Here is a 12,547-nt window from a genome sequence, read left to right on the forward strand (position 1 = left end):
TATCACACTTACATCTCCATATTGTATAATGAAATGTTTATATCCCTGCCAGGCCACAGATAGAACATATTGCGTCTCATTGGTTTTCCGGTTCTTGCTTTCCCGGACGAGGAAATCTCCGTCATTCACCAGGAGACGCTGGACCTCTTCACGCGGAAGGACACCGTGGAACCACTCTTCTTCTTCCAGAGGTCGACTTGGATCAGCCAGGGCTTCCGCACCCTACCATAAAAGAAATTACACCAAGATAAATAAGGTCATATCAGGGTGGTGTTTTTCCCCTAGATTTTTTTTGTAATTTTTTTGGGGCATTTTTTTTTCTTTATTCTATATAACTTCAGCTATCATATCATTATCAAAACAATGAGAAGAACAAATGTCTGTATTGCCAATAATGGAATTACACAGGTTTAGACATGGTCGTTTTCGTTTATTAGGAACAACCGATTTGACCGTTTGTTAAGATCATTATTTCAAGTATATAATCTGATGGACTTGCAGTTTTTCATACAGGCCTGTGAGGACTTTTTTCATATAGGACATATAAGTGCCATGGAATTTTTTCGAGATGCAATTAATTATTTTTCTTATTTTTGTCTTAAGATAAAATAAGACTCAAACTATTCAATGGTGGTAATGGTGTAAATTGAGTAACTTTTGTAACTGAAGAAAAATACTAATTCATCTGCTCTTGTTTTTGATAGCGAAAAAAATGTCATTTGTCAGCGGTGGAGTATTTTTAAGTAAAATAAACTCTGAAAGATTATAAAACAAAAATTTAAATGACAAACTCACTGAGGTATGGTTTGTATTTGTGAGACCCGGGCCGTTAACATGATCCAATGATTGTTCCTCATAGCTGTGACCTTTCTCCGACTCACGATCTTCTTTCTCTGTCCCCTGTCGACGCTGCAACACCCCGGTCATATGACGTTTCAGGTTTTTCAGTTTACTCACACCGGGGAGAGGAGACGGCGATGACGGCTAAAACGTGAATTAATTCATAATTTTTTGTAATATTTCTATAAATAATAGATACATGTAGGTATAAGAGACATAGCGTCTAAAGTGTTTGTATACAGAGGTGTCTGCAATTATCAACAAATGACATTCATAGCATCAATAACACTACTTAATATAAATTTAACTGTCTTTATGATATAATCTAAAATGACTATGTCAATTAATAGATTTTACGGATTTAAACCTATCAGAGTTTTTAAAAGAAATATTAAAAACCTTGTCCCAAAGCATCAAGTTGCATTTTTTATAGAGGATCTGACAACATCCCATTTAGGGGTCGCATTAAAGTGACCTTTCAATTCACATATATAACGTGAACAACACAGCTACATGTATTGTATAACCATGCAGTGGCAAAATGTTGTTTTCCCCGTTGATGAAGCCAGTTCGAGGTCACTAGAACATGGCCACTTATGAAACAAATTTGGATTAAAGTGAATAGTCAGGCAAAGAAAACCAGTCTAAATGCGTTCATTGGCCTTCCAAAAGTTTTCATATATTAATATGACGGTCAAGTTCTGCTTAGTTTCCCAGTTCTGACCATTAAAGTAAAGAAAAGTTGAAAGCATTGAAAGCGAGGCTGCGTGGAAATGTAACCACGGACATAGTGAGCCGGGAGGACGTTTTAGAATTTCCATACTTTAAATTAATTTCTTCGTACACAGACAGATTTTGACGAGAGATTTTATTTTTCCATTTCATAAGAAATTATACTGGATACATTTACACCATTTTACCAACTTTAGCCATCCTTGCCCGACTGTTCACTTTAAGAATCTGTATTTTAATTAGAATATCCAAAGAATGGCAGTGGCCAAGAAGTTAAGATTTCCTGACATATTATCCCAAGCTCTTCACCTCTCGGTGGTCATAAGTTAAAATAAATTAAGAATAAGGGACAGTTACCAAGTACTGACTGCTGGTCAGTGGTTTTTCTCCAGGTACTCTGGCTTCCCTGCACCATCTCAACCTGTCATATCCTTAAATGACCCCAGCAGTTCATATGATGATATATAACCAAACCCAAGTATGAAAACGAAACCAAACTTACCGATACAGATAAATCATTTAGTGACTGACGATCGGACACCATGCTTGGATCCTCCATGGCAGACGGAATTTCATCGCCTACTTCTTGTAGATCATTTGTCAATGTTGTAACCATCTCCTCTAACACCGCTACCTTTACTTTCACCACTGTCAGCTCGTAGTGGGCTTTGTCACGATCTCGCATCTGTTTGGAAAGTCTGTAACATAGATATTGAAAACCGTTGTTAAACAAAAATTGGAGACTGACATATGCAAATATCTTGATTTTACGTTAGTTTAGCACAACCTGTATACTTACTTTAGTGTATGAAGCTTTTAAAATATTTTGAGTGTACTCATGGGTATTAAACCTATGGCATAACAATATCAATAATGTAAATGTGGATATTTTTTTTATCTCATAATTTGCATGCATACAATTTTCACAGTGATGTTATTTTCGTGAAAGATATTTTTTCAGATTTTTAACAACAATGTCCATACATGTGCAAAATATTACCCACGGTGGAAATTTTCACGATCAAAGCGACCTTTGCGTAAATTTCAACCTCGAATAAATTTCCTCCTTTACAGTAACACGAAAACTAAATTAGTTGTTTTTATGTATGTGTGGTTCAACAGCAACCATTGTAAACCACAAGATTTTCTACACAACCAAAATTGATCTTTTCAGAACGAAAATGTCAGAAAAATTAATGTTAACACAAAATCATTCATTTGTCATAGAAATAGGTTGCTCTACCAATCGAACATGTATTCCATCTTTGCATATTACAGAGTAACCTCCCTTGTAAGAAGTTATCCATTGTGACATCGTAAATTTATGATCAAAATTCATGCCATTTCTGCGAAAAAAATGACTTAACGCTCTCATATACACATGATGTCACAATCAATACTTATCTACAAAAACGGATAACTGTGTCACATACAAATACATAAAATATTATATCATTTTTTCTTCGTTCATTTTAGTCAATACAATTTTTTTTAAGTCTGTACTTACTCTGGTTTCACTAACACGTCTGTTTTGCTTGTTTTTCTAAGTTCAGCTACTTTATCATCCATTTCCTTGATTTTCGGCTCCTTGTCCTTTAAACTTTGTTGGAGAGACGATAAATCATCTTCTAATGAGGCTAACCTGTGGAATATCAAATAAAAATAGTTAAAGATATGTTAAAATATAGAGAATACTACAAAAGTTGCAATGTTTGTTTGATTAAATGAGCATTCTATTAACATGTTTGTTTGATTAAATGAGCATTCTATTAACAGCATGGGTCATTAAAAAATGGTCTCCCCTGTATGGTGTGTGATGGGTGTGTGAAGTATGTGGTGCATGGTTTGAGAGACTGCGGTATATTTGTGTTACATTTTCCTGTAACAGGGGAATTGTCCACATTTGATTGTGCTATACCGTTAATCATGCAGCCAAAGACACCAAGCAAATATACCCCACCAGGAGGTCACATTAGTGTGACAATGTAATATGAAATTTAATTAGAACAGATAAATAGTTTTATATGCCATGAACATTTACATATCTACAAGGCTTAATGCAAATTTATATTTATAACATTAATAGTATTATTGGAATCATATAATTGTAAAAACTTTCAATTTTGCTTGCGAAATCCGACTGAGATTGTGTAACATTTCAATTAACAAAGACAAACAGGAAATAAGGCCCATTTATTGATTATGACGTCATGACTACATGTGACGTCATAATAGTGTTACTGCACATGTGTCTTACGATATTGATGACACAGCCGTATGACATGGCTGTATGACATGGATGAACAGGTCACTTATGCATACATGCCATATTTTTCTAGGGGTGGTGAGGGAGATTGATAACCATTTTTAAGGAATTTTGGTCTCAAATTAGGGAGGTATACACGCGACATATATGAATAAATTAAATATCAACTTTTTTATGAAATTCTTTGCAAAATAAACACAAACACATAATTTAATGTTCTGTAACAATTTTGCTGGGCTTTTTAATATATCTTTCACAATAACGGATAATTAACTTAAATTAAGTTCTTAAATTTACAAGCACTAAATTAGAAATATACAGAGAATTATTACAGTAGTATTCAAAATGTATTTTAACCTGAGAGAGAAAAAAAGTAAGTTTCTTTTTTTATTTGATTTATTTAAATTCAGTTAATAATGATAATTTTTTATTAGGAATTTATTTTTTCAATTCACACCAAAATTCTAAAAAAAATAATACCTTTTCCATTTTTTAAAAACATGATTATTAGGAAATCCGGAAATTCTATAAAATCCGGATCATCTATTACAATTACCCAAAATGGCGGCCATTACGATTGCAAAGCTTGTGACATCCATCAGATATAGATAGGCCTATTTAACATTAAAAACGTGAGTAAATCATTTACATTTGTAAGCAGTATTTGTTTTGTAATAATGATCACTAACTGTAGTCATAAAATTTATTGAAAGGTCAGCTGATTGTTTTCCAGGCGGCCGATCGGCTGCTTGACTTCAGTTTACGTAATACACAGACGTGAGTGAAAGTGACACCACAAGTCAAGGTGGAAATAGCCCAAGGCTGCTAATTAGGGCCACTGGGGTGTTGGTCAGGGGGTCAGGGAGTGGTTACTCTCGTGCTAAAATTAACTTAGCATGTACACAAATATGGTGGCAAAAATAAAACGGAGGGGTTTACGGAATACAGGAATTTAGACTCTCCTGCCGGGAGACAATAAAAGGCTTTAAAATACGGGAGGTTTTGTCTCACGCCTGGAGGTATGGCATGTATGCTTATGGGATACATTTAATCAACACAACGTAAGGAATCCTATTATCACCTTTGATCTTAAACAACCCAGGTGTCGAGATGAGAACTTCCCTGTTTCCAAGTTCAACCAAGGGCATTTTCTTTTATGTCAGAATCATTTTAAATTAGCCATACCGACATCAGAGTGATGTGACAATTACCTAGCTTTGAGCACATCGTGAGTAAGATCGTCTACTGCTAATTTTTTCTCCACTAACGTTCCCTGGTATTCACTCAGGAGGCCTGCGTCAAATTCAAACGTTGTGGCCTCGATTGGATCACTCCTGGAAATAAATCAATAAATATTAAAAATTTGTAAAATCTAACACTGCAAACCAGCTTATTATCTTTGTGGCTATTCCATATTTTCTTACTGAATGACTTTTTCACTGCCATTTGATATCATGATTTATAGTTTAAAAGCATAATTGGTTTGGTTTAACGTCATATTAACAGCCAGGCCGTCATGTAAGGACGTGCCAAGTTTGTTGCTGGAGGAAAGCCGGAGTACCCAGAGAAAACCACGGACCAGTGGTCAGTACCTGGCAACTACACACATCCCAGAGGTGGAGGGCTTGTGGTAATATGCCAGGACATCTTAACCACTTGGCCATTGCATCCCCCAAAAAAGTTTAATATGTGATCATCATGGTACCTGTATTTGAAGCCAATAAAGTCTGGCAATTCTTATAACCTGGGAAATATGTGATAATTAATCTCATGTGAACACATATTGGTTTTACAGTTTCAATGTAATAATACTTGTAGCATAGTTAATGACTCCATAAAAGTATCTAAAACTAGGACATATTCATAGAAAACATGAATTTCATGATTAACTTGTCCAGGTACTCAGTCCCTCGGATGATATTTACCTGCAGTGAATTTTGTGATGAATTTTCAAGGTACAAGGATTCAGGGAAGATATTTACATGAATTTGCTAATGAAGTTCTAAGACTCGGGGATAAAATTTACCTGAACTCTGTGATAAACTTGTCAGAGTATTCAGTTTCAGGGACGATATTCCCTATAGCTTCCTCCACAGTTGTGAACACATTTGTAAATTCTTCGTTTGTAAAGTTTGTCAGTCTGTGGTACTGGGACAATACGTCTTTGCTGGAATAGAGAAAAATATCCAACTGATATACTGCACAGTTGCTAATATTCATGGGGTTTTCATTTTGCAAAATTTGCATGCAAGTCCACCCAAATTCGAGAAGTTCAATACCTCATGAAATAATCAAAATCATGGTTTCACGATTATAACCTGTTGTAAGAATGACTCTTTAAAAGGCATCAAAAATAAACCAAGAAAATAAACCAAGAAAATAAACCCCCGCAATTAAGTTCCAAACAGTAAATTGCGAAATTTTACACCCACAAAACTTAACAACTATACAGTACTGTGTGTTAGAATTTTAAATGTGTGAGTCTATATTTGTCTGAATTTGTCTGCGGGGTTTAATTTCAAGAGCACAAATCAGTCTATGTATAATCACAGATCAATACTGTCTTAATGGTGTAACTGTTATTAATATTTTCTTTGCAATTGATCGTGAGTACAATCACTTGGGAGTTGTGTCATATTGGATATGGTACATTTTATAGTAACCACTGTGCCCTGACAATTAATAATGTAGCAATAATTATGTGTTTTGAATTTTTTTTCTCATAAACAAATCAGAACCCTTAGAAGGTGATTATTGCAGTTTTTATGTTAAGTTTACAAAAAAAAATTCTTGAAGGCTTCATGAAAATCTCACCATCATAATGTATTTTAGTCTTTTATCAGTACATAATATAGAGTTATCTGCCCTTGCGACTAGGTATTGCTTGTGATATGTCATAAGACTGTGTCAGTGAAAATCTGATGAACAACTGGGCCCTGTATTCTAATCAGACTGACATGATTAATAATTTTACCATTGATACACGAGAGCTTCCTGTGCCGTCTGTTGACTGTCCAGAAATGAGGGTAAGGACTGTGTAAGGTAACAGGTCTGGTGGGCCATCACCTCCCGCAGTGATAATACGTAGTCATTGTGGACACGATGTAGGCTCGCTGTGGACCTCTGTAACTTCTTCTTAACATCGTCCAACTTGGCCCCAGATTTACCTGTTACGTTTATTTAGAAAATATTGATTAATTGTGATATTACTTCCTTGACCCAAGTCATTTAGAAAAGATGTAAGTTATAAAAGTCATTTCTATAAATATACGTTTTCAATCAATCGTCCTTCATCCTCAATACTCCAGCGGTTTCGATCACTTACCATCTCTACACCCCTGGACTATCTCATAATAAAACTGGAAGTAACAGAACAGGTAATTTAGTTGTTTGATATACATATGTACATCAAAAGAGCCGTATAACGGTACACTGTGGTTGACTGTGGCTTTGAAGTTGGGCGTTGCTCTCTGTAGTCGTCAAAGGAAATCTTTGCAGGCCTGTGATTGGTTCAGATTTTTTCCCTTGAGCTGCCTTCAGTTTTGCTATGAGATAGTCCAGGAGTGTAGGGATCATAAGTGATAAGTACCCTGGACTACGAGGATGATTATCTTCCAAAAGGAGAAAGACTTCCATGTTCAAAGAATTAGGAGATCCAAAGATAAATTTTCACACAATTGTCGTCAAGAGGATGGCCAAGAGATCGAAAATTTGTGAAAGAAGAGATGTTTTTGCTGTTTAACTTAAACATACACATTTTAACACATTCCGTACCAGGGTATTTGAAATTGTCTTTTACTATGAGTTGATGATAAAGCAATATTACGATGAATGATCAAAATCATCAATATGCCTACTAACTTCTTCAATTGATACAGTATATAATGCTTAAATTTGATTCTGCCAAGGTTTAACAAGTATATCCTTGAATTGTGATAATTCTGTGTTGACATATACTGGTAGCTTTACTGCAGGTGTATTTGGTATTTGTTTTATTGTATTTTAATAATTTGCATGCATACTTTTTATCTAGTTTTATTATACCTATTCTCTGAATGTGGACTTTTCGTTACCTTTTCTCTGAATGTCGACTTTTCATTACCTTTTCTCTGAATGTAGCCATTTGATAACCTTTTCTCTGAATGTAGACGTTTGATAACTTTTCTCTGAATGTAGGCGTTTGATAACCTTTTCTCTGAATGAAGACGTTTGATAACCTTTTCTCTGAATGTAGATGTTTGATAACCTTTTCTCTAAATGTAGATGTTTGATAACCTTTTCTCTGAATGTAGAGACGTTTGATAACCTTTTCTCTAAATGTAGACCTTTCTCGATACTTTTTAACTTACCTTAAATGTAGGTTGTTTTTCTCTGAATGTAGACATTTGATAACCTTTTTTCTGAATGTAAATGTTTGATAACCTGTTCTCTGAATGTTGATGTTTGATAACCTGTTCTCTGAATGTTGATGTTTGATAACCTTTTCTCTGAATGTAGATGTTTGATAACCTGTTCTCTGAATGTTGATGTTTGATAACCTGTTCTCTGAATGTTGATGTTTGATAACCTTTTCTCTGAATGTAGATGTTTGATAACCTTTTTCTCTGAATGATGACGTTTGATTAAAAGCTCACCTTTAGCTTTTACATCGTTGAACTTTGACCGGTCCTGGTTCACTCTCTGTAAACATTTGCCGTATTCCTGTTTACATTTATTCACATCCTCTTGAACCTAGACAACACACAAACATTATATAGAAAATATATTATAAACAAACCTGTCTATTAAGACCACCCAAGGACAGAGGGAAAATTAGTCTTTATGGCAATATGGCAAGATGACCTTTATAACCAGGTTGAATTGTGTTAAAATTGATCATTTAGTGGGGGTGTGTGTTAATTCTATTGTGCACCGATTCATTTAGAAGCAATTATCGCAGATCAAATAAATCTTAAAGGTGACAAAAATAGTGAATAGAGTAAACATGTTGTACTTCTGCATAACAGTAGTAAGATTCTAAATATTTTGCTTGTGTTTTGAATTCCCAGATTTCAGGAAAACCACGAGTATAGCCAAAATAAAAGTCCAGCAAAATTGTATCCTTACACAGTACATGTATAGTGGAGATACCAAAAGACAAGACAGTTACCGCACACAATAAATGGATGTGTTCGTTGCTGGATAAATGCTTATACGACTCTTTAGGAGGAGAGTCACTTGTTCCCCTAACAGGAGGAGACTCTCATCAACACTAGCCATGGTCTCTCAAATCCATTTTAATACACAGGTCATTTGATAAGGGGGAGGGATAATTAATAACTAGAGGTGAACCTTAGATTCAACAGCTATTGTATATTTTTACCGTAATTAACCCTATAAGTGCCTCTACACCTTTTTGAGTCCTCAATTTCACTTGTGATGACTTAAAAACAGACCGTGTGTAATAGGTTTCTCTGTTTCATTTCTTTTTTGTTAATTGATTAATAACTTACTCTCTGAAACAATGCAGTGACAGATGGGCCCAAATTTAATCTTATTGAGTGTCCCTTAATTTTTTTTAAATATTTATTATAGCGCCCTGGGCTCTTATTGGGTCAAATATGGTATTAATATTTGATGCAGAAGCAGTAAATGGTTTAAATATGATAATAATTTTTTGTTGTTATAATGAGAAAACATTTATAAGTGCTAATAAGAGTTCGTAATACCTTAGAGAACTCCTGGTCCAGTTTACTGCGTTCTTCCTGGTAAAGTCGTCTCGTTGCCTTTTTCTCGTTAATGAGGTCTGTTAGCTTTTCCATCGTCTTCGAAGACATTTCTTCAACATTTTGCTTCAGTAGTTTCACAAATCGATCCGTTTGTCGGACAATCGTATCCCAGCCCTGAAAAGAAGATACATGATAATAGTTGTTCAAATGAAATAAATTTTCCTATTTTTTATTTAAGCATTGATGTCATATTTTTTAATTTACGCGGATTCACACAGTTTGCAAACAATTTTTTTTTCATAACCCGATAAAATTAAAAAATAGTGACATCAATACTTATAATTAATTTTATACTCTATTTGATAAAATGAAGTATGTTTAAATGTAACATTATAGTGGTTTTTCAAGGGATTCTTTTTTTCCGAATCAATATGCAACGTCAATGTCTCTATTGTGACGTCACGATAACGTCGGGGTTTCGCGCCATTCTCGGATTTTTTTTTTTCATAGTGGTATGCAAAAAAAATATTGGCCAATCAGAAAGCCAGATTTGGTATGAAAACAAAGAAAAATTAATTATTTTACTATGATATAAAATCCAAGAACAATGCAACACTATTTCTAAGCAGGTCACTCTGTGTATTTCACTCTGTGTATTTCATAAAGTAAGTGCCTTAAACCCTTCTGTTTTTGAGGCCTCATAATTTTACTTGTTTGGCTTAAATACAGACTGAAACTAAGAAAACCATTCTCTATATAATGTCTTTTGTAAATTGATTCATTTTTTACATTAATATTGTGCAACGATTTTGTGAAAGATTAATCCAAATATGGTAAGCGCCCCTTCATTTTTCATTTTTTAACTGCCTTGGTCACTTATTGGATCAAATATGGTTTGTATTAAAATTACAAAGGCTGGTTTTACGGTTAACCGTATTAAGCAGGTGGTCATTATACACCGATGGTCATTATACACCGATGGTCATTATACACCGATGGTCATTATACACTGATGGTCATTATACACCGATGGTCATTATACACCGATGGTCATTATACACCGAGGTCATTTATACACCGATGGTCATTATACAAAGTTTGTCATTATACACCGATGGTCATCATACACCGATGGTCATTATACACCTATGGTCATTATACAAAGTTTGTCATTATACACCGATGGTCATTAACACCGATGGTCATTATACAAAGTTTGTCATTATACACCGATGGTCATTATACACTGATGGTCATTATACAAAGTTTGTCATTATACACTGATGGTCATTATACAAAGTTTGTCATTATACACCGATGGTCATTATACAAAGTTTGTCATTATACACCGATGGTCATTATACACCGATGGTCATTATACACTGATGGTCATTATACACCGATGGTCATTATACACCGATGGTCATAATACACTGATGGTCATTATACACTGATGGTCATTATACACCGATGGTCATTATACAAAGTTTGTCATTATACAATGATGGTCATTATACACCGATGGTCATTATACACAGGTGGTCATTATACACCGATGGTCATTATACACCGATGGTCATTATACACCGATGGTCATTATACACTGATGGTCATTATACACCGTTGGTCATTATACACCGATGGTCATTATACACCGATGGTCATTATACAAAGTTTGTCATTATACACCGATGGTCATTATACACCGATGGTCATTATACAAAGTTTGTCATTATACACTGATGGTCACTATACACCGATGGTCATATTATACACCGATGGTCATTATACAAAGTTTGTCATTATACACCGATGGTCATTATACACCGATAGTCATTATACAAAGATGGTCATTATACACTGATGGTCATTATACACAGGTGGTCATTATACACCGATGGTCATTATACACTGATGGTCATTATACACCGATGGTCATTATACACCGATGGTCATTATACATAGGTGGTCATAAACACTGGTGTTCATTATACACTGATGGTCATTATACACCGATGGTCATTATACACCAATGGTCATTATACACCGATGGTCATTATACACAGGTGGTCATTATACAGAGGTGGTCATTATACACAGGTGGTCATTATACACCAATGGTCATTATACACCGATGGTCATTATACACCAATGGTCATTATACACCGATGGTCATTATACACCAATGGTCATTATACACCGATGGTCATTATACACCAATGGTCATTATACACCGATGGTCATTATACACAGGTGGTCATTATACAGAGGTGGTCATATATACCAGTGGTCATCATACAGAGATGGTCATTGTTCAGAGGTGGTTATCATACACATATATGGTCATTATACAGTGGTGGTCATATACACTAGTGGTCATCATACAGAGATGGTCATTATACAGAGGTGGTCAAATACACTGGTGGTTAAACAGGTGGTCATTTAACACAGTTGGTCATTGTAAACAGGTGGTCAATATGACAGATTTCACATTTCACATTAAAGTAAGATTTACTGTACCTTGAATACAGAGCTGTGAGCCTGGAATTCATTAGTGTCCAACTTCTGAGCACTCTGTACGATCGTGTTGAGTGATGCTGCATATTTTTTATCACTGTCAATCCTCACTGCTAGGCAACGCTTGATGTTGTCAAGGACACGGATCTCACAGTCCTGGATTCGCAGCAGGGACTCATGGGACTCTTTGCCTTGGAAGTCCGTCCCAAAACCCATCGCTCTGAGGAGGACAAAATCAAATTTTAATGTCACATCCACATTATGTACTTAAATACGTATTCTAAAAAAAACATTCCCCATCAAGGTTCTTTTAAGATGTCAGTAATATGTGTATAACAAATTAGGCTTAAAACAAAGTAAATTTTTTGTACCATAGAGGTTTGTTAGAGCTTTGTTTGACTATATAGTCAAACCTGTCTATAAAGACCATTCAAGGGACATATCAGAGAGGAAATGGGTCTTTATAGGCAGGTAGTTTTGATAC

General features: G+C 35.0%; 1 protein-coding gene across 3 annotated transcripts in view; it reads right to left on the reverse strand.

Moving 5' to 3' along the window:
- Positions 1-12,547, reverse strand: part of LOC138306069 (tyrosine-protein kinase Fer-like) — a 32,323-nt gene that overhangs the window by 8,630 nt on the left and 11,146 nt on the right. For all 3 annotated transcript variants that reach the window (XM_069246417.1, XM_069246415.1, XM_069246416.1), the window contains exons 2-11: positions 12,067-12,283; positions 9,547-9,720; positions 8,473-8,569; positions 6,813-7,005; positions 5,865-6,005; positions 5,050-5,172; positions 3,080-3,214; positions 2,075-2,270; positions 796-984; positions 13-222 (exon numbers count right to left, since the gene is read on the reverse strand). In XM_069246417.1, the coding sequence (XP_069102518.1) occupies positions 13-222; positions 796-984; positions 2,075-2,270; positions 3,080-3,214; positions 5,050-5,172; positions 5,865-6,005; positions 6,813-7,005; positions 8,473-8,569; positions 9,547-9,720; positions 12,067-12,279 (1,671 nt within the window). In that variant the 5' untranslated portion in view covers positions 12,280-12,283. The remainder of the gene's footprint in view (positions 1-12; positions 223-795; positions 985-2,074; positions 2,271-3,079; positions 3,215-5,049; positions 5,173-5,864; positions 6,006-6,812; positions 7,006-8,472; positions 8,570-9,546; positions 9,721-12,066; positions 12,284-12,547) is intronic.

The sequence above is a fragment of the Argopecten irradians genome, chromosome 13 (assembly GCF_041381155.1).
Source record: "Argopecten irradians isolate NY chromosome 13, Ai_NY, whole genome shotgun sequence".
Lineage (NCBI taxonomy): Eukaryota > Metazoa > Mollusca > Bivalvia > Pectinida > Pectinidae > Argopecten > Argopecten irradians.